The sequence below is a fragment of the Calonectris borealis genome, chromosome 24 (assembly GCF_964195595.1).
Source record: "Calonectris borealis chromosome 24, bCalBor7.hap1.2, whole genome shotgun sequence".
Taxonomy (NCBI): Eukaryota; Metazoa; Chordata; class Aves; order Procellariiformes; family Procellariidae; genus Calonectris; species Calonectris borealis.
In genome coordinates, this window is record NC_134335.1 from 5699319 (window position 1) to 5722207 (window position 22889).

Sequence of the window (22889 nt, forward strand, 5' to 3'; positions counted from 1 at the left end):
CGCGAGGGACCACGGATGGGCGCGTCTGCGGGTTAAACCCACCCACCGGGCTGACGGACCCCCGCGGAGAAGCGAGGGCTGGTAACCTTGGGAGGGAGACGGAGGGATCCGGAGGCAGCAACGGATGCAGGAGCAGCGGAGAGGAGGGGATGCTCCCAGGCGGCAGAGCAAAACAGGGACGCGAAGCCAACAACTAGGACAGTGCGCGGGAGCGCGTGGGAGACCTTCAGTCCTCGACAACAGCCCTGATACAAAAGGCAAAGATGCTTTGACGGACGGACTGTGATTAGCAACAAAAGAGAGACGGGGAAGGAAGGCATCAGTCAAAGGAACCGAGAGCGCAGGCGAAGCGAGGGAGGATTTTGATTTCGTGCTGCTGGTTTCTTCGCCTCCACTGGTTTGGGGAGGCTCTCCCAGCTCTCCGCATGCTTTTTAGAAAGCATTATCTAAACCATTATCTAAACAGCTGCTCTCAGAGGGGGAAAGGTATGGACACACCAGAAAAACCCATGCCAGAAGCAGCCCCTATGGTTTCTGCTGGGAAAGCAGCCTACCTAGTGTGAAACTCCGGTCCGTGGCTTCATACGTGGCCAGTGTCTACACACATGGCCAACGTCTACACACACGGCCAACGTCTACACACATGGCCAACGTCTACACACATGGCCAACGTCTACACACCCTCACAACCACTGAGTTACCAAACAGCCCTGAGCAAATCCCTCTGCCCCTCCTCACCCCCAGCACCGGTGGCTTTGGCTCAGCCCCACGGGCGCCCGGCCGGACCCCCTGGCTCCTGCAGCAGTGCCAAAGCTGCTGGGTGGAGGGTGGACAGGAAGGCTCTGAGCAGCTCCAGCAAAAAAGCCCAAGGCGCAAGCAATGCGCTCCCATCTACTCTGTTTTCCCTGCAAGCCACCTTGAGGCCTTTGGACAAGAGTGATGATGACTGCAGGGATTGATCCTTCCTCCCAGCCTACGCTGCCACGTGAACCGCTGCCCCTCCGCTCGGCCGGGCAGGCGTTTCCCGGGCACCTCGGTGCAAGGCAGAAAAGCGGCCGCAAAAAGTTATCCTTAGTCTCCCACGGGTGAAAAGGGCTTATGGCATCAAAGGAAAATTAATTGGGCAGAGTTCGGCGCTTGAAACAAAGCCGGCTCGGGCGCCGCAGCCCCACCGGCGGCTTTATCTCGCTGGCGCACACCTTGGCAGCGACGCTCCCGGGGCAGCCCCGGCGCTGGGCGAGGTGCCACCGGTACGCCACGTGTGCCCCCCGCTACCGGGGCAGCCCCACGCCACCTGCGCCCGCAGCCCCCCGACTCCGGCGAGCAGGTAATTAACTCCCAAACAAAGGCAGGGATTTGCAGATTAACCCGGGCCTGGGAAAGAGTGGGAAAACTCATTTACACCAAACAAAAGGGGAGGGGTGATTAGTTGCTCCAGTGACAACAGAAAAAGCCAGATAGGGCCAGGGAAACTGATAAAGAAGCGAGAAAGCCTAATATCCCCCAGTTGCCTGCCTTTTTTTTTTTTTTCTTCTCTCCTTCTTTCTTTCTTTCTAAGCACTAAAATTCCACCATTTTCTATCATGCAAATTTGTGTGCCTAAGTGAGATTAAACTCTGGCAGGCACCGTGCCTCCTTCCCCAAGTCCATTTCCCGCGCCGAGATAAGGCCAACTTTCCTTAATGCATCTTACAAGGCAGTAGGAGTGTTTCGCAGGCGCGCATTGGAGATGGCTTATTATCAATACAAATAAGAGCTTTCCAGACACCGTCCTCCTCCTCCTCCCTCCCCTCCCTCTTTTAAACCCAGGAAGCCGGAGAACAGCTTAAATAGGTGACGTGTCCTACGGGGAGCGGGGAGAAGGGGGAGGCTGTGCCTGAGATGCTGCTGCAGGGGCCAAGAAGCGGGGCTTGCTAAGGAAACCAGAGTGGGATACAGGAGAGGAAGGGAAAGCATCACTCCTCAGAGGTCAATGGGGCCCAAGTCCTCTTTCTCGCTCTGGGTTTCTGCCTCCCTCCAAGTTCGGAGCTTGCCTATTGCAAGTGGGGCTCCCCTGGATTCTGTCTCTTTAGGATTTTCACCCAGAAACGCCAAAGCAAACTCCTGCAAACACGGGCAGTGCTGCTTCCCTGTGCTTTGCCTGGTCTTATGGCAACTCCTCCCAAGAAGAAATGAGGGCTGAACGAGCGGGACAGGCAGGGACCAACCTTCCAGACACTGCAGATGACATGGGCGCTCCCTGAGCTGTTCATTTTAGGTCCAGCCATAGTCTGGGATCTTCTTCCCTGGGGAGATCCAGGTGCAAAGAACCTCCTTGTACCTTTTGCAGCTATGTTGTTGGCTCACATCAACTTGGCATCGCCGACGCGGAGCCTGACCCCATTTAAAGGAGTCCCCAAAACAGCAGGTCTGAACTTTGAAGCATTCAATGCCAAGGGTCTGTTGTCTCACTCCTGGGCTCGTTTGTCCCACATTACCGCAGAGGCTCACCGGCAGCAGGAAGGAGAGATGCACCGACCTGCTATTCCTGGATCGGCAGCAATCACCTTTTGCCTTTTGTAGCAGGATTTCAAGACAGACAAGTGTTTCTGAAAGCCTGACTGACGAGGAAAGGTGGAAGAAATGGGGCTTGCATCATTTCAGAAAGAAGGTGGCTAAGGGGCAACACGATAACAACCTTCCCAAAAGCTAAAGGTTGTTACAAAGAGGACATTGATCAATTGTTCCCCACGTCCGCTGAGGATAGGCTGAGAAAAACTCCACTTCATTTGCAACAAAGAAGGTTTAAGTTAGATATTAGCTATACATTTTCTAATTATAAAGGTAGCGAAGCAGTAGAATAGATCGTCTAGGGAGACTGAAGAACCTGCTTTGTTAAAGATTTTCAAGAATAGCTTTCACACGTGTTTGCCAGCGATGTCTCTGCCTCGTTGCAGGGGGACAGGCTAAATTAGCTCTTGATGTGCCTTCTACCCACCTATTTTGGGATCTCAACCATCAATAGAGTCAACCTAGAAAGAAATTTGCAGCACTTCCCTTGCTGCAGCGTGGACATCCTTGCTTCCTGGTGGTTTCTACCTGATTCTCTCCTGCTGCCTTGGGGGACCATCCCCAACCCTCATACCCTAAAGGAAGCTCCTTCTCCCACCCCTATCCCTCTTCTGGTTTTCGCTCTTTCCCCTCAGGAAAAGGAGGAGAAGTACACGTAACTACACTGTTCCTGACCCACCGGGTCTCTTTGATGGACACGTCTGGCCCATGTACTTAAAACACAGGAAAGAAATGGAGGACAGCGGCGTTGATGTTGTTTTATTTAGATGGTTCAGCACTGCTTCCTCCAGCAGCCCTTGACAGACACCAGGGATGCCCCAGCTCCTCGCTCTCTCCATCCGTGCCCATTTCCCGGTGATATCCCCTAAACCTGGGGAGAAGGAGGGATGCACAGCGTGGGCTGAGGGTGTTTGGACCCTGGTCGATACGCACCCATCTCGCCTGCCTGGGGGAGCAACAGGCTGCTGAAATCCTGGCTGGAAGGGGAAGAGCTCCTTGCCCCTCCATGGCCAGGCCCTTTGGAGAGCGCAGCCTGCCCCCGGGCATGGTTTAATTGCATCCCGAGAGGCTGGAGTGCTCCTGCCTCCAGAGCTGCGCCCCCAAGCCTTTTCCTGGTGCAGCAAGGGGAAAGTCAGGACCTGCTCAAAGCAACCTGCCCATCTCCCTCTTTCTGGCTTCACCTGGACCAACCTTGGTTAAAAGGGGAGACCCCCTTTCCCACCTCCTCTCACCGCTTCTCCTTTCCTATCAGGCTGCAGGAAGGGGCAAGAGGTCCCACAGCCACCCATTGAACTTGGCACATCCCTGAAATCTGGCTCTCGGACACCCTGCTTTCCTGGGAGGGAGGGGTAAAGCACTGCTTCCGCAAGCTGAATGTCTTTTAGGACAGGATTATACCAGCTTGTGTATTTATTGGGCCCATTTTCCAAGCCAGGAGAGTTAATCCTGGTACCCCAGCCAAATTTTAATTGGGGTCATTAAGGCAGGCTTCCCTTTAATTGGACACGATATTCACTTTCATGTCCTGCTCCAGCGCGTTGCTGCACAGTAGGCTCTTGCCACCTTCCACCCGAGGAAGGGCTGGGTGAGCCAAGCAATAGCTCTTGAAATTAGGGGGCCCGCTCCTGAGAGCTGGTATTTGTCGGCAGCAGCGAGGATGTTCAGCACGGTATAGGACTGAGCCCATCACTGAATCCTCCAGTATTTAACTGTACCGCTGCAAGGAGTTAAGAGATGACCTTTTCCTCCGGTACCCAAACATCTCTTCCTAACGATATAGCAAGACACAGGAGGGATGGACCTGGGTGTCTGGTGATACGGGAGATTTAGGTCAGGAAACAGGAATCAGAAGAGAGCCGATAGAAATTGTCCTGCATCACCCCAGCGCCTGATAGCGACTTCAGAACTTGCGGGTGATCGACTTTGGCTTAAGAAACTCAGGCAGGTATTAACAGATTGCAAGATAAACAGCAAGGACCCGGGCTGGCAATGCATCCGCTTTCTCTCCGCGGTTAATGGAGATGGAGAAAGTCCGGCTCTGTTTAGCCTGCTTGATTGCTCGAAGAGGAAAGAGAAAACGGAAAGGGAGGGAGGGGGGAAATAAAGGCCCTGGGTTTGGGTTTTTTTCCCCCTTCTATTCATTAGGCTGTCAATAACACTCAGGCCTGGCATATCGACGGCGGATTAGCTCAACCCAACTCTGTGTACAAGACCAATGCCTTTTTAACCCAGCTTGTTTCCAAATCAATACACCCATCAGCATTCGAAAATTAGCCCGAGACGAGATTCCAATACTCAAGCTGGTGTGTCATGCTAAGAGGGCTCCTGGCCAAATCACAGAAGAAGGGAAAAAGGTTGCTAGCAAGGGATAAGAAATTTTCCATTCATCTTCCCCGAGGCTGCCTCCCTAAGGATGCCCATATGTCCCACCACGCAAGGCTCCCCCTTGCCCAGCGCACGTCCCCACCGAGTCCCGCAGCACGGACGCGGGAGCTATCTTGCGTGAACGTCCATCTGCTTGACCGTCGTGTGTGGCCATGCTTGTACGTCCCCTCCCGAGGGCCCGTGTGTGCTCGCAGGCTTGCTGAAGAGCACACCTATGCACCCCGCGGGCTGTGCAGCCTCGGCACGCTTGGCCACCGCAAGCGCTCCACCACCCCATGCTGGCCTTCCTCCTCCTCCTCCTCCGCCTCACAGAAGTACAGAGTTTCAACACACAAACACATATTGTTGCTAGGCATACACACACACCCCCGCAGAGTACACAAAGCTGCCAGCTCTCTCTTTTCCCCCAACACAAGTTTTACTTCAAGCATTGCCTCCAGCATTGAAAACAAAAAAACACCATCAAAATACAACAAGAACAACAACAACAACAAACAGCAACATGGGTTTGCCAGTGACTACTTTGGGAGGCAGAGCTGCCTGTATCAAAGTCTCATGACTACTCCAGGAAAGTTGGATAAATGCATTGCCCAGCTTCACCGGGACTCTCCAAGCCTGTTGATCAGCTTCTACGTTTGCACCAAATTGTCTTACACACTCAACGTACAAGCGATGGGAGGAGAAGACACCAGGGCAAAAGGGAGGAACAGAAATCAAAGCACCCAGCCCAACCCTTCTATGAATTCCCTTCCTCTTACCTTGCACGATGAGATGGACACGGGATGTCTTGGGGTGATTGTCTGTCTGCACGGAGCAGGTGTAGGGGCCCTCATCGTACACGTCCACATCTTGGATCTGGATGCTGTACTGGGTTTTGGTGTTGGCCAAGAGCACCACCCGAGGGTCCAAGCACCACTTGTCATTGCCGGCATAGAGGATGCTGCTGCGGTTCAGCCAGGCCACTCGGGTGACTCGGTTATCCACGGAGCACCTGGGGAGAAGCAGAGAGGTGACCCATCAGCGTGCTGGTCTTGGGCGCTCTGCCCTCCCTTCCCCAGCCCCTCCTGGTCCTCCAGGAACTATTTTTAGCTTTGCTGCCAGCAGCAGTTTCAGAGACCAAGTGCTTTCAGTGTCCAAAGAGGACAATGTCAGCACTTTACCTGCGGTACTCGGGGCACTGACACCCATCTAAACTGGTGGCTCCAGAGATTTGCCCAAGAACTTCACAACGATTTCAGGCATAGAAAGGTCAGAGCCACCCAGCACCAGTCACCAAAGGACTTTTCACTCCTCCATTCCCATTTGCTCCTCTGCAAACTCGGAGGCAACCAAAGCTGAGCCAAAACCTCCATCCTGAGTCCAAACCACACTTTTTTGCGGGGGGGATGCAGGTTGCTACCTCCTGCCCAAACCCATCACTTGTCATTCCCTCTGCAGACCTTCACATCCCTGCAGCCAGGCAAAGAAATGCAAAGCAGAGCTGGGAAAGCAGCTCGCTCTGCTTCACAAAGGAGCGAGGAAAATTCATCTCAGGAGAAAGCCAGCTCTGACACACCTCTAAAGAGAAACCTTGAGCTTCTTACCATTTGTCCCTTTTGTCAGCTCTTCCTTCCCTTCCCATCATCTGCATCACTGCATCCCCCTCACCTACCGCGCCTTACCCCAGCTAACCATTTCACTTATCAAGTGATGTTTTGGAGGCAGAAATCTTCTATTTCCAGCCCCATTAGGAAACTGAGCCCCCCTGGAAGACAACACAGCACAAACCTAAGAAGAGACTTTGCTCCTGAAGGGGATTATTTTGTCCACAGTAGCGGAGGCCAGTCTTGCTTCCCCGATGGTATCCGCCAGCCCTGTAACCCTCAGTTCCCACATCCCCAGGCAAGGTTTGAACCCTCCACTTCCACGAATTGTCTCTAGATGGGTGAAGAACACCGGGCCTGCTGTCCAAGCCCTTCCTTAGGCAGCAGAAGCCTGCAGCCCCCCAAGCCAGCTAAAACCCCGCTTCTCTCCAAGCAAGTTGGGGATTAGGACTCAGCCGTGCTTTGCTGGATGCTGGCGACGGAGGATAATGTCCCTACATAAAACCGCTCAGCCTCAGGTCCACTGTTTATATTCTTCCCAATCTACTTCATTACTTGTGCAGTGGCTGGGATGCAAATTAACTTCGGAGGCACCGAAAGAGAGAGCGGCAGCCGCTGGGAGGTCTCGCACGGGGTAACCTCGCCGAATGCAAGGGGCTTAATGGGCTATACATGCCAGACGGCGGTAGCAGGGGGGTTAACGGCAAGGACAAGTACAACCGCGGCATGCGGTCCGTCAGGGACTTCGCCTGACGCTTCAGGGATTGTTTCTCAGGGTGAGCACACTTGGGCAAAGCTACTGAGTAAGCAGCAATAATAAAAGCAACCTGCGAGACAGCTCGAGTCCTCGCTGAGATTCACGCAGCTGCCTACAGCCTCTCTCCCTGCATCTGCCCGTCTGCCTCCTCGCTGGTGGGCTGCTGCCCTTCCCGTGCCCGCTGCTGGTGCCAGCAAAGGCACAGGTACCCCCCTGGGGACAAGCTGGTCTCACCTAGCCTCTTTTTGGAGGTATCTCTTTGGCCCCAGTGATTACAGGAGAAGCCTAAATAACCCTCTCAGCCTCAAAACACAACATGTGGAGGTTAGGGATGACGGATCCCCGTGAGGTGACGTGCCCAAGGCGAGAGGGGTAGTTTGCAGCCCAGGACTCTCCTGCTGATTTGCTAAGCAAGTACCCAAGCTACTGCACCCATCCTCCCTCTCTGGTGTGAAAAACATCCAATAAATTAAACAATTTTACTGCTGTTCCGTAATGATATTACGATAATAATAAATTAAACGTGAGCAGATTTTTATTATCTACATAAAAAAAGCAATAGATTCAGCCTGGGCTGAACACCAAGAACTCGGCTCTTGCTCCCAGCTGCATTACAACTTGAGCAAAACCTGAGAGTTTAGTTGCTCAAGTTGAACAAAACTTAAGATTTCTTTCTAGAGGATGGTTTTAGCATATTGTACTCCGGACCTCGACTATGCTGGTAGCTTAGACCTATTGAATCAAATGCAGGTGGATATTTGGTGCTTGGCTCTGGCCTGCCCATCGCAATGCCATGAAATAGGCTCCTGCAGCTGCAGCGAGCAGCGCTCCTGCACAAACACAGGGGTGTCCACCCTCACTGCCAAAGCCGTACCACGGAGAAGGACTGGGGGATGAGAAGCCAGACGTGGCTTGAATTTCTCGGACCGGTCCCTTTTGTGGAGATTATCCCTGAGGACCCGTAAGCAGGCTGAACTAAATATATATATTTCCTCTCTCCTCCTCCACACCAGTTTTTTTGTGAAATGCATCAGCTTGGAGATCCCTGGATAATAATGGAGCCAGACAGTGTGTAATCCAAGCATTCCCTCTATCATATGGGCATTTAAGTGCTTTTGAAAAGCAACGGGGCTCAGGTAACGCATGAGGCAACAGTGAAATAAGTGCTTTCGCCCTTCACAGCACCCGGTCACAATCTCCTCTTATCACCTAGACACGCTTCTCTGTCCCTGGGATCGGCAAGCTTAACGTTGTTATTTTATTTTCTTCCCTGCCTCTTAAAGCTCCCAAGCCAATATATATATATATAAAAAAGTGCAGAAACAGCTCCCAGGAAAGACGCACTTTGACCTCTGGATACAGAGTGCTGTTTAGGGGATGGCGGGTTGAGCTCCTACCCGAGCTCCTTCCAACCACCGTGCCAACCCCGCTCCTCCTCGCTCCAGCACCGGTCGGGGGCCCCGCGGCCGAGGTTCACCGCAGCGACCCGATGCTCTTCCAGCCCCTCCATCTGCTCCCCCTTCCCTCCTCCAGCAGCTCCTCTCTCCACAAGCCCGGCGCAGGGATGGGAAGCCCTCCTCTCCCGCACGCAGGCAGCCGAGCGGAAAGCCTTTGGCTTTGGCCGGGAAGCCAGGCTCCGAGCACAGGTGGAGAGCAAAGCCACCGCCGAGCCTACAGCCTCCCCCTTTTCCACCCTGCTCCTGGCAAGGTGCAAAGCCCAGAGATGCTTCCTCCACCGCGCTGGAGGTTCTCACCCTCCCTCTCGCCCCGCGATGTGCCAGGGAGGGAGGGGAGAGAGAGGTCCCCGGGGTGCCGGAAAAGAGCGTTTGCCTCCAAAAAGAAAATGTAAAAATAATTAAGCACAGGTGAGGTAATTTTCTCTCTCAAGATCCTTAATCCTTGTTATGTTCCTGCTTGGAAGGCAAGGCCTTCTCCTCCAGGAGGATGACAAACTGCTGTCTGTCAGCACAAGGAGAAGATGATACTGCTCCCTCTCTCTGCTGTTTCCCTCCCAACCCAGAGTCCCAAGCCCCAGGGTTTCTCCTCCGAGAGGTGGAAACGCTGCTAACACACCACTGCTGCACCGTCCTGGGGGTAGGTAGCGGTGGTGTGCAGAGAGATGTAGCTCCTCACGCTGCACCAGACCCTCTGCTCCCTGCTGCCACCGAGGGCACCTCAAAGTGACCACGAGCCACGGAGTTTGGGCATTTTAAGACAGTTGCGTGCACCGACCAAAGGCGAGAGCTGCGTGGATGCACCTTCCCCACTCATCCCAGCCTGCTTGTTCATGCCCTTGTCCCACACTCCCTGGGCAATGATGCACGGCTGGTGTAAAGGGCGTTCAGGCGCAGGCTGGTGCTACCCTGTCCAGACCCGTTAGCATCTCTGCAACCCAAAGCTCCTTGGCTTTGCTATCTGCCCTCACAAGCAAGCTGGTACATTAGGACTAACTGCTCTCCCCCAAACCAGCCGGAGGGGCTGAGCTCGTACAGCCGAAGTCCTCACGCCTGCACCCTTCACACCCCATGCAAGGGATCCAAGGGTGCAGCCAACAGCCCACCCGGCTGCAGGGACAGCAGCTGGACCTGGAAGAGGGGAAGCATCGCCATCAGGTCTCTGGTAACAGAAGCACAAAGATGAGCAGGGCTAAAAATGCCAACAAAGCCCTCGGTGGGGACAAAACAGCCCCGGCCAGAGGGGAGCAGGCTGCTTTGCAGACAAAGACCTGCTACCAAAGAGCCCACGACCAAACTGCAGCCGCCACAATCCAGTATCAGGAATAAATAAGCAAGAGGGTGCCAAAGCCGAGCGCCCTGACCACTGATCCCACCCGTGCTTCATACGGCCCCCGGTCCCCCTCCGCATTCGCGGCGCAGACACAGATGGCACACGCCAGCAATGACATGCCCTCCTGAATTTCTCTCTTTGCTTTCGCGAGTTTGCACACAGAAAATGACGGGAGAGGAGGTGGCCCGGCAGTGGGGGGAAGGAGGTTTTTAATTACTGAAGTGTAGTAATTGGCACACAACACTTTTTTGTTGCCTCTTATGCAGATCACTGGTGTTCCAGAGGGCTGGGCTGGAGAGCACAGATTGTCTCAACCCAGCAGGACACACAAGAAATGAATAATGTTAATTAGAACTGAAAAGAGTTCAGCGAAATTACCAACCTGATTGCCGCTTTCACTGCAATTATCAGGGTACAAGCTCCATCGCGGGGAGGCAGGGACGGGGCTAAGCCTGACTTACCCCAGCAAACTTGGTGGCCCAACCTGGGGCCATGACCAAGCTTCTCCTTCCACCACCACCTAATTTTCACTGTCTGCCCACCCTAGAGAAACCCCTTCCCAAATCCAGGCCACCTGATGGAGTCCCACACGCGTTGCGCCAGCAGGACACCATCAAGCACCCCTAGATGTCTTTTCTTTTTCTTCCCAGTCTAACTCAGCAGTTCCCAGACACCTCTGGATTTTGAAGCAATCCTTCCACACCAGCAGTGTGTTTTGTCTTTGCTATGGGCTAGACCAAGCTGGAAATCGGTTTGCAGGAACGAGCTTAGCGTTTAGTCTAAAACCCACTGAGGCTAGGCAAGGAGACAAGCTGCTCCAGCCCTGCCTTGTCCCCAGCACCTCACGTCCCAGGTAGCACCTTCCAGCCTCTGCACCATCAGCCGTGCTATAAATGATCAGCTAAACTAGACCGCTGCCGGAGGCAGCAGCTTCACATCTCAGATTTATTTCTGTGATTATCACATTTTATTGTTATTTATTAGGATTAATTAAAGGCCGGGCTGTGAACAACTCAATCCCATTCAGGCACAGTCCCACCGCTCTCATAGACTTTCCTATGATGTTTACGCTCCGGAGGCAATAGAATTTTGGCTGTCAATTCTTGAGCGAAGGGAAAGCCGGGGTCAGACTGTCCCATGCTCTTGGGACACGTGCTGCCCATGACCCCGTAAGGCTGTGATGCATACACCATGGACAGCCCGAGCTGTGGTTATCACGGAAAAGGTGGTCTGGAAGCTTTTTTACTAATAAATATTAAGCCAAAACCCTCACTGCCACAACCAGTCTGGTTCCCCTCTCCTTGGTCTCTGCTGTATTGGGTTAAGTCATGCACTAGCAATTTCTACCAATCCAGCCCTTCTTCAGCAAGATTTACAGCATCTGCTCACTTTCCGTGCACATACAGGCTGCGTGCGCTCACACACACTCACTGCAGCACCGTATGCTCCCATAGGCACCAACACGCACTGCTACCCTGCACACCAAGCGCCAACCTGACAGACAAGGCTGGCGCAGACGTACGGCGTTTTTTGCAGGTCTTGTTGCATGCGACACGCAGCAAATACTGAGAGCACGCGTGCTCATCGACACATGTGGCAAACGGCGTGTGTACCTCCAGCAATAATCCCGACCCGCTGACCCCTCTGCACGCTGCAAGCGGGACAGCAGCAGGGACACCCAGCTCAGTCCATCGAGCCTGGATGGCGAGGCTTGACGTGCAAACCCGCGCAGGTAACAGGCTCCATGCGGGGCTAAGCGGGGGACGTTCACAGCGGCAGATGGACTATGGGATTAAAATGGTCCATAGGTTTGGTCCTGGCCTGCTGAAAGCCCCAACTGCTCACCCAGGGGCTCAAGGCTCATCCCCACCGGGGTCTGCACGCCTGTGTGGTTGACACAGCGGTGGGGTTCTTGGCTGGTCCATCCTCGCCTGCACCCCAGGACCACCCCAGCCATCCTCGCCCACAACTGCAAGATCATCTGGAGGGCATCCCTTGAGCTCACCTTGATGTGACACCACCAAAGACGCAGCCTGAGGACTTTTTCACAGCACAGCACGGCTGTCAGGGCTGAGAAACCGCTTCCCTGCATGGGGAGCTTGCCGCCCGCCAGGCAGGAGCTGACCAAATGATTAACTCGGCAGCGGGGTCCGGCAGGAAAGGGGGGACCCCGCTGGGGCTGGCGCCTACCTCCAGTCCCTCCCCTGCAGCAGCCGGAGCATCTCCAAAGGCTGCGGGGCGAGGAGGTGCCCTCAGATCAGCTGCCGCCCCGGTGCTTCTTCAAAATCATGCTGAGCTGGTCAAAAGCAGTGCTCAGAAGTGGAAAATAAAAACCCTTTGTGCTTCCCCCTCTCTTCCCTGCCCAGACAGAATTTCATCTCGGTTGTTGCGGCGGGAGTCGGGGCTCTGGACCGGGAGGTCCTGCCTTTCCCACTGGCTCATGCTGCAACCTGCAGCAAGTTCCTTGCAAGTCCCTGCCCTTCATTTCTGCCCTCTACAAGGCTTTACAGATATTTGGCACCTCTTTGCCAGGGAGGGCGAGTTAACGCATGTTTGTAAAGTACCTGGTCTCCTCAACTCAAAGTTTATACATGCAAATGATTCACACTAATTACATTAATAATAATATACCAGGCTCAAAGATCCGCCTTGGTTCATTGCCCGGGGTTCGCAGAGCTGCAAACAACTCCCAGTATGCTGCCTTAGATGAGCTTATTGGCAAATGCCAAGGAAACAGGAGGAAACCGGACTGGGGAGGAAGGAAGAGCTGCAAAAAGAGCCGGAGCTCCCACTTTGCAGCCTGCTGAGCGAGCACAAGGCAGGGTACGGAGCAGCCACGAGTCACGCGAGCACCTTTGCACGCACCCAACACCCTGCCAGTCCCGGGAGACCCCTGCGCCAGCACCGAGGACTGGTGCAAAGCAGGCAGGTCGTAATGCAGCAGGCAGGGATGGTTTGTCTGGAAAAGTCTTTATCTCTCTGCAATGCAGCAGTGCACTAGCACCTTTCCAAGTCCCCTGCTCCCATGCTCGGCTCATCCAGCCTTTCTATTTATCCTCCTATTGTCTCTGCTAACAACAGGGCTCTGCACATCTATAGCATCTTCCATCTCAGCATCTCGGAGCGTGCCACAAAACATCAATGAGGGCAGCCGCTCCGAGACCGCGCGTCGAGGAAACGTGTCCCTAACCCGGGCTCCCACCCCTGCGGCTGACCCCGGGAGCGTGCTCCCGGTCCATCTGCTTGGGTGCCCTCCAAAAGTCCTAATGGTACCGGGGAACGGGGGTGACGCCAGCACCAAACCGCCTGTAGGCAGCTGTGCAGGGACACGGCCGGTTTACTAATGAAATGCCACCCCGCCGGGGAGCTCCTGCAGCACCGGGATCCTGCGCTGAGCTTGAGGGACATTTTGTTCCTCCCGATTTTCTCCTTTTTCGCATTCCCTCAGCCCCAAGTAATTGCTCGGGGGGCTCCTGGAAGGCAGGCAAACAGCCCTGGGCAAAAGTCATCTCTTTCCCGGTGGTCTTCCAGGGTTGCCTATGAAAGGGTCCTCCCTTCTGCAGGGAGGGCATCACCCCAGACCCGGTCCAGGCTCTGGCGGCTGCCTGCACGCCGTCTTGAGAGGCTTCAAAAGGAGCCGTGGGAAACGCCACAAGAAGAAAATAACTCTGTAATGATCTCATCCTCTCCCCCCAAGCGTTACAGAGCAGTTTGAACCCTGTAAAATAAAGTCTCCTCATCTGAGGAGGGGTGGAGAAGACGACTCCTCTCTCTACCTCCAAAAAACTGGAGAGAACTCTCCTTGCTCTGCACTTTTCTCTAGAAAAACGCTCCTTTGCCACCTGCAAGCCCCGGGTGGAGCCACTCAAGACACCCCAACTCCCCAGCCTTCTCAGCCCCCCTCCCCGGCAGCTCCCGCTCTCCTCCTCCAGCCCAGCAGGGAAGTTCCTCCAGGCTGCACTCCCAGCCGTTAGCGTCGCTCCCCGGCGCTGAACTCGCTCAATTACGAGCTGTGCCCCCTGAATAAATCCTGGTTCTGCTTTGCGCGATTGACACTAATGGCCCGGGAATAAAGCGATGCCATCCACCCCAACGGTCTGCAAAGGAGCACGTTTAACTAAGCACACGGGCAAAGGGACTGCTGAGCTTAACTGCACTGAAAATGTATTCGAAAGGAAGTGATGCACTTAACTTATTACAAGTGGGGAATTATCACTAAAGTGGCTTTTCCTTAGAAGTTGAGGCACAAAACAGGAACAGCGAGGAGTGAGCGCTCTCTGCCAGGTCTGCGGAGAGGAGCGAGCAGGAGCCGGCTGCTAAAGGATGCTGTGGGTCAGGAGGCAGCGGGACAGGAGGAGCAGGGGGCAAGCGGGAGCGAGAAGTGCTGCAATCAGAGGGCTGAAGGGTTGAAATCAACCCAGGGAAGAGCACAAGAGCGGGTATCAGGTTTTCAAAGTGCTGGCAGAGCTCTCCAGTAGCCCAGCACACTGCAACGCGGGGCTGCGATGGGGAGACGGGGGGAGCTTGCACTGGTACTGGCTGGAGCTGACCAACTGGGTCTACCTGGAGCAAATACATCCTGCTACACGTTATCTATATATTCGTAGTCTGAGAAAAATTGCAGGTTACCACGTCACCTTCCTACACCAGCTCTCCCTCACGCTCCTAATTGCAGTTTCATCACAACACCCAAGCTCATATTGCTTCTACCGGCAGATGGGCAGACATGGACAGAAAGAGGATGATGAACCAACCCTTAAAATTAAGAGAGAGAGGTGGTCCAGGCAACACAAGATTGCGTGAGAGGAGCAGGGCATCCCAAGCCTTTGGGGATGAATCCCCAAGCCTTGCAGCACCACTCTGGGTCCCAGGGTGATGGGGAGAGGACCTTCCCCTTTGGCAGAAGAAGAGGCTTCCCCATCCAAAGTCACAAGAGACCGAGACAAGAAGGTAGCCTGTGCCTCTTGCTCCGATATCTATCTCCTCATGGAAACCAGCTCCCTAGCAAGAACCTACGCAGCTTCTTACAGACACTCAAAACCCACCACACAGCCACATCTGCCCCATCACATAACCAGAAGGTTGTATGCCACGCAAATAAAGCGCAAGCGCCTCATCTCATGACCTCCTGTCACGACGGGATAGGGACACGTCCCTGAGAGAAGGTGCCGGAGGAGACACTGGTGCCACAAGGGAAGTGGAGAACCAAGTAGGGGGAGAGGACGGACAGGAGGGACGTCAAGGAAGGAAACACGATGGAGCCAAAAGCAATGGGACCTTCCCCAGCCATGCCACTCGCACCAATACCCTCTCCCCATTTGTGAAATGGCACTAATGAGAGCGGAAACAAGAGAGGGAGGGAGGGAAAGGACCCTTCCCAGTACAGACCCCCCCCTTTCCTCCCCTCTCCCCTTGAGGACATCATCCTTAAAATATATTTCATTTCACAGCTGCATTATGGTACCACAAAATCCTGCGAATCCAATTTAAGAACAGATTACCTCCTCACTTACTTCATTTGAAGCAATTACATGTTAATTTTCATTGAGACCAGCCTAATGCATACCAATCTGATGCTGCAATCTCATTTGAATACTTGAGGGAACGCTAGTTGGGCTCCGGGCTCTGGAGGCTCATATTTAAAGGGCCACTTCACATTTCCTTTCCCTTTTCCCCCCGGTTATTTACGCTTTCATCGCACTTGTAGCACTCCCTCCCTCCCTTCCCGACGTTCCCAACAGCTGGTGCCACTCGTGAGACCAACTAAAAAGGCCAAATAAGTTTTGCAGCAAACCTTGCAGAACGATGCTGCGCCCATCACCAGCCTGGTCCCCAAGGCAGGACCTTCCCCAGGCCAAAATTCAATATTGCTGACGTCTTTCTGCATCAAGTAAATAACCTTCCAGCATCAAAGTCGCTGGTAAACATGTGCTGCTACTGCACATGTCTCTGCAAAGCGGCGACTCCTCCTCCTCCCAGGCCAAGAACAGCCTCCACTAGGTTTCTAGCTGATGGTTACCTTCTGCTCCCTCACGCTCGCTATCTAGCCAGGCCCACGGTATCGATTGGCGTCTCGGACACCAAGCTTTGAGTAATTAATAATGCCACGAGAGTGTGGATTCAGCTCCTGGTTGAGCCGTGGAGGCATGCCGCCTCTGTCTCGCCGTACACATTTTGGTAATAAGCATTCATGTTGGAGGCTGCACCTTAATTAGATTTTTCAGATTGCAAAGGGCCCTGAGACACTTGTGCAGACACCATATAAATGTATATTGCATTGTACTGTAATTAATCCAAGCTGACGCAGAGGCAGAAGGAGCAGGAGCACGGGATCGATTCACCGTGAGACAACCAGCCCCAAGACTTCAGCACATCGCAAGCCCAAGCCCACCCTGCAGCCCGAGCTCCATCAGCTGCAAACCAAGAAAGCTCCCTCTTCGTGCCACCCACCCAGTGCTGGACTACCACCAGAGACACGTCGGACAAGAGCTATTTGGATGAGCATCTCAGAAGCAAAAGGTTTCCAATAAAAAGCAACAGAGACAAGAAGAGATTAATTGCAGCTTTCCCTCCCCAAAAGAAATAATCGATTGCATTGGGCAGTTGTCTACGCCACTGCTGAAAGCGCTCGGACATCACAGCCGTGGGCTGCAGCCGGGGGTCCCCAGACATTCGTGTCCCGCATCAGACAGTAGGATGCTCCACGAGCCCCGATGGAAGTGACGGGATGAGGCTGGTGAGATAGTTTTGTTGGAGAAAAATCTTTGGGGAAGGTGTTTGTGCTGAGGCAAACTCAGGAAAGGTGCAGAAGCTGATGAAGTGATAGAGGAAAAACTATTGTCTGAAACATTATTCAACCTCCTAAAGCCTTCTGCGTGCACGCAGGTGACCTGCCTACAGCTGGGGGAAGGCTTTTGCATGCTAAGAGCTATGGGACTTAGCTGTGGGAACTCTTTTTTTGCCTGACTGATATGAGTTCCCCTGAAAACAGAGACGTGAAATCCAGGCTTGAATAGCGTGGGGCTGGTCTCTGCGCCCACGGGTATTCTGCCTGCAGCAGAGCCGCCCTGCTGACCCTGAACACAGGCAAACCTGGAGATGAGCTCGCTTTGTACACGACTGCCTCACCGTGACGCTGCTCCCTTTGTACCGGGCCAGCCAAGAGGTTTCACACGCATTTAGGAGCTCCCTTTATTTCAATTAATGCAATACAACTGCTGCTGCTTGAGTCCAACAGCCTTTGCCTCCGGGAAGCCAGCTGAAACGCCAAGCAGGTATCAACCTGAAGCTACAGCTCTACCACCGACACGTTGGACCCTCTATGCACAGTCGCTGGGCTGGATGAGACCCCTGGGGAACATCGTGGCTGCTCCAAGCCCCACGGTAGCTTGTTTGATGGGTCCCAGCGCGGTGGGTGAGGTCTCCACCTCCCCAGGAACATGATGTCTCAGCCTCAACTGTGCCCAGGTACCGACCCACGACCCTCCCTGGGCTGGGAGGCTGCACTTGCAAAAGGGGAGCCTGCTCCCCTTTCGATGAATATAGGGATGAATATAAGATGAAATAAGTCACGAGGCCCCATGGGGTACGGCGAGGAACCAGATAATCAGGATTCGGGGGAGGAAAGGCAGTTACCTGGGTAACAGCGTGCCGCTAACACATCTGCCACCCCGCAGGACTTCCCAGATGCTGCTCAGCTGCGAGAGCAGACCCACAGACCAGACTGCTGCTCCAGCGGCTCCGCGGCATCACGAGGATGAATCCATCTTTTCCCCAACGCGCTTCCAGGCTGGGTGGGAAACCAGAGGTCACCCCGTGCCTGACACAGCCCCCAGCCACAGGCAGCTTTCGGCAGGGCCAGCAGCTCTTGCTGTCCATCCCCACACCCTGAATGATGGTGGCCATCACCAGACTCTCCACGGTTTTTTTCCTACTCCATCTCCCACCGCGCTTGCTTCCCAAAAGCTCCTCTGCAGCAAGCAAGGAAGGAGATGCCTCTGTCCTGGGAGACGCGGATGCGGATGCCAAGGTGATGCAAGGACATAGCGGGTGCTGGTGAACAGTCATCACCGAGCAGGCTCCTGCAGCCCCAACCTCTTCCACCGTTTCACCCTCATGTCCCGACCATCCCCATTACCTTCATGTCCCGACCATCCCCATCACCTTCATGTCCCGACCATCCCCATCACCTTCATGTCCTGACCATCCCCATCACCCTCATGTCCTGACCATCCCCATCACCCTCATGTCCCCACCATCCTCATCTCCCAACCATTCCCATAACCCAACTTTCACCAGCGGCCCACCCCTCCGCGGCGAGGCGGGGACCGCAGCATCCTCCGCTCCCCATACAGCTGACTGCAGTGTTTGACGGGTGGAGAAGCACCCGCACTCCAGCTAAAACAACAGGGCTGCGTGGCTCGGGGACACGCTTTCAAAGCGCCAGGAGAAACTGTGGTTGTCCGTTTCCCACTGAAACAACTCAGTCCCTGTAGGAGTCTTTGAAAAATGCATCCTTTATAGTTTTCCATTTTGATGTCACATCTGTAAGAATATATGGTGGAGAGTTGGTTTTTTTTCCCCTTCTCCTCACCCTCTTCTTCTTTTTAAGAGGAGATGTCACACTTTGAACTCTAATTTTTATTTATTTTATTTTCCTAGAAAAGGGCTGACTCCCCACTGAGCACGGAAGGAAAAAGAGAAAGGGAGGTTGGGGAGGAAGCCTTCAAAATGTGCCCAGATTTAATTTTTTTATCAGAGGAACAGAAAGAGAAATTTGTTGATGATCAAACAGATTCAAGTACCTTAAAAGAAAGGGACCGTGAGCAAATGAAAACTAGTTAAGGAATTACATGAAAGACATGGGAGACGCTCGAGATGCAGAAAAGATGCTGTAAACCAAGTGAAAAGCCAAGCCCATCAGTCCCAAACCACGGGAGCAGTGAGAATCAGTAGGTGAAGTATTTGCTCTGCAAAAGCAGCAGACGATGGGATTAGCCGGTGGTTTGCAGAGGTGCTGAGCCAGCTCAGCACCAGCGGCTGCCTGAGGGAGCCCAGCACCTCTGCAAGAGCAGCCCCGGCAGGCTTTTTACCTGCTCGCTTCCCTGCATAGCTAAAACAAGTGTAGGCAGTCAAATAAAGGGCTGCATTGCTTTGAAAAACGGCACCCCGGGGGGCTTTGTGTTTTCCTTTTCCTCCTCAGCACCTTCCAGCTCGAGTGTACTCAGTTTATAAATCCAAAGAGGGTGGGATTAGTTTGGGTTTGTTTTTTTCCCCCCCCCCCTTTGATTTGGTTTTAATCCACTGGCAGCAGCACTTTGCAACTCAGGCCGGGATCTGAAAAGCCAGCAGAGCCCTTCGCGGGTCGGGCAATGGGATGCGGGACAGAGCGATTTAGGGAGGGGAAGAGCAAGAATAAGAGGAGGAGAACGGCGGGGAGAGACCACGGCAGCACTGAGATAGCCTGCAGCAGAGTCAGAGGTGGACAGGACTTGAGAAATGGAGACCAATCCATCCTCAACCCCTAACCCACCTTCCCAAGCCCCTCCTTGCCAAAGCCTTTAAGAGGCCAGATGCTATTGCTTCTGAACTGTGACCCACCCGGCTTAGCTCGGAAATCTTTTAAATAGGAAAACAGAGCCGCCGTTTGCTTTCATGCAGAGTCAGTGGTGAGCAAAGCCCAAGGGTTGCATTAGATTAGCAGCCGGCTCCTCCGAAGGCATGGAAACTTTGATCATTTAATATGTATGCGCCGTGTCAGAGCGAACAGGTCTCCAAACCCCAGTAAATGTTTTTATTAGGGCAGCTCTGGTTTTCGTGCCCAAGCCTTGCTCCTTTTGGACTCCGGGGATCTTGTTGTGATTGGAGAGACACTGCTCATCATCTCCCTCTCTCCCAGGAAGGGTCGTGCAGCTCCTGCCTTGCTTTTCCTTTGCATCATGCTTAAAATATATCAGAGCCCAGTAGCCTGAATGATGGCATGAGCACCCCAAAACCAGCCCCTCTCTTCCTCAAAGCACCCGTTCCTCTTGCATCTTGCGGGGAGACCCAACGCATGGACGCAGATGTCAACACCGATCGCGGCACTTTGCTCTTCCTCCTCCATCACCATCATCCTCCACCATCCTCCTCCATCCACCACCACTGCCTGGAGCTTCCAAACCCTGCTAGGACAGGGCAGAGCCGGCCACCCTCGGTGGGAACCCCCCAGGCAGGAGCAGAAATCTCTCTGGAGCTGGCTGAGGTATTGCACGAGCCCACCCCAACCTCCCCCAAGCGCAGAAGCAGGAGCGGAGTATCTCAGTGTTATCAGAGGCACCATATTTTTTTTTTTTTTTTCATTTGCAAAGAACTCGCAACAGCTCGGGTTTGGAAATTAGTTATTCCCAAAGTGATTATTTGTTGTTGAAAATGTCAACTTTGCTGGAAATTTCCAGGGGAAAAAAAAAAAGCATAGGTTGTAGGTCATCCCCCCCCCCCACCACCCTCAATGCAAAATGAATATAACCCGGCTCGTCGCTGGATTTCCAGCTCCCAGAGAGCTGGGCTTCAGATTAGGAAACAGTGCATGAAGAAAGAACGGGGCCAGATATGATCTCGGCATACAAGGACTCTTATTCAAAGGACAGTGGGCCAGTATCATAAATATAAGTGCACGCAGCTACTTCCCCACTTACATCTGTGTCTCGAGAAGCCCTACAAGAGCCATTCTGGGGGAGAAATTACACCGCTCATGTCTTATTAAAGCGGCTCCCATTTATTTTTTTCTGATTCTAAAAAATATTTACATCCAAAATAGACAAGAAAAGCCTAGTGCCAAGAAAATAGAGGATTTTTATAGATCTTGTTTCTGCAAGAAATTACCAAGACAACAAGTCACTAAGTTCCGAGAAAGGATTTGACATTTTCCTGAATAAAAATAGCACCTGAAGTGGCATCGCTTAGGATAACACCTTATGGGCAAGCGCTACCAAAGCAACCGGGGAATGAAAACCTTCCCACGGCACGGCAAAACTCGCCCGTGGGATCCCACCGGGGACGCCTCATTGTCTACCCTTTTCTATAGGATTTCACACTAATTTCCACAGAACTCTATCGGTCTCGTCCCTATTAAGTTTGACTGGATTTTTTTTTTTTTTGGCCATAAAGGAAATTACAAAGGCTAGCAATTGTCTTTGCTTCGAGGCATACACACAGCACCAGCTCGGAGCGGAATGACAATTACCCACGCGGTGCCGTACCGTACAGCCAGGTGTGTTAGGGGATTTTTGTATTAAGCAGAAGGGCAGGCTTTTTTGTTTTTTTTTTTTTCTTCCCATCAGCTTTGGCTCAAATCCCAGGTGCAGCCACTTGTGTCACAAGATCTGCCTATGAAAACACACTCCGATGATCCAACCCACGGTCACACCGGGCTACCGCTGCTGAATGCAAAAGGGAGAGGCGGATGATAGGTAGCGGGTAGGAAGGGATCGCCCGGTCCAGCGAAAAGATGCATCTCCCAGAGATGCAGCTCTGTTTTACCATTCACTCTTCCTCTTAAAAGCAAAAAAAAAACCCACACCAACCCCAAACTGAGCAATACCATCAGACCTCCGCACACGGTATCATGCCATAAAAAAAAGGAGACCGGAGTTCAAGTCCAAATACAGGGGAAAGCTTGGATAACGAAGGACTGAATGAGGACACCGGGATTTTGTACAAGCACTATGACCATCACAGCTTTCTCAGTTTTCTACCTCCAGCAACAGAAAGCCCTGAGGTGCATGGAGAAAGGCAGACCACGCGGATGGGATCCCACCAGGAACATGCATCCATCTCCCGGAGCTGAGAGCGGGACGCATCTCTCCTCTCCAGGAGAGATCACATCTCCGCAAACCACGGTCCTCTCTTCCCCACGACTGCTAATTAACACCCGACCCGTTTCGTGACTAACGATCCCCTTCCCGCGCCCACATGCCAAGTCCCAGGCGCTGACCCAAGGCCAACGCTGCCTCCCGTGCCTTTGGATGCGGCCGCGCAGGCAGATGGACAGCGAGGAGGAGGAGAAGCAGCGGCAACGCCGACCGTGCCGGGAGAGCCAGGGAAGGGAAGGGAAGGGGCATGCCTTCTGCTAGGTGCTTTTGTGCACCGATCTGCGGCTCTCCCCAGCTCCTCCGGCGAGGCCAAGCTGCCCCCGCCTCATCGCTGCCAACGTGGAGCTTGACCCTATTTATCCAGATGGCCCAAATCTCCCAAGCGCTGAGGCTCCTGCAGTTTTCCAGGAAAACACCCAGCGGTCTCATTACATCCAAACCTTCCTCCTTCACCCAGCCTAGCAAATCCACTCTTTCCTCCCCGCCTGCCCCGAAAGTCAGAGGAACAGGGGGAAAAAGTAGAGACCGGCAGGGAGAGGTGGGGATTTCATCTATCGAGAGGTTTGCTTTCTTCCCCTGTTTCAAAAACTAGAATATGAATGTGTTTATTTATAAATCAAAAATCAAACTAATTATTAGCTGGAGGCTTTCAAGTGAAAATGTAGGTCATGCAATATTATGTGGGATAATAGCAATTGCCTCAGCTTCAGGAAGCGCATAAGGAACGGAGACTCGCTGGTTGTCCAGCTTGGTCAAGCAGCAGACACATCCACTCGGCAGGCTGTTCAGCTCCGACACCGGCTCTTAACACAAAATTTGGCACCCTTTCGACTTCTGTCCCCTGCCTTCAGCCCAGCCACCCTCTTCTTCTCTTGCACCTGAGGAGTGCTGGACCAGAGCTGCGTGGTCCCCAGCCCAGCAGCCAGCAAAGGGCTCAGACGCAGAGGGCTGAAGCGCACCCCACAACATACCGAG

At 53.4% G+C, this 22889-nt stretch overlaps 1 protein-coding gene across 6 annotated transcripts in view; it reads right to left on the reverse strand.

Annotated features, from left to right (window-relative positions):
* Positions 1-22889, reverse strand: part of LOC142092696 (protein CEPU-1) — a 348616-nt gene that overhangs the window by 47731 nt on the left and 277996 nt on the right. For all 6 annotated transcript variants that reach the window (XM_075173006.1, XM_075173004.1, XM_075173009.1 and 3 more), the window contains one exon: positions 5694-5926. In XM_075173006.1, coding sequence (XP_075029107.1) covers positions 5694-5926 — 233 coding nt within the window. The remainder of the gene's footprint in view (positions 1-5693; positions 5927-22889) is intronic.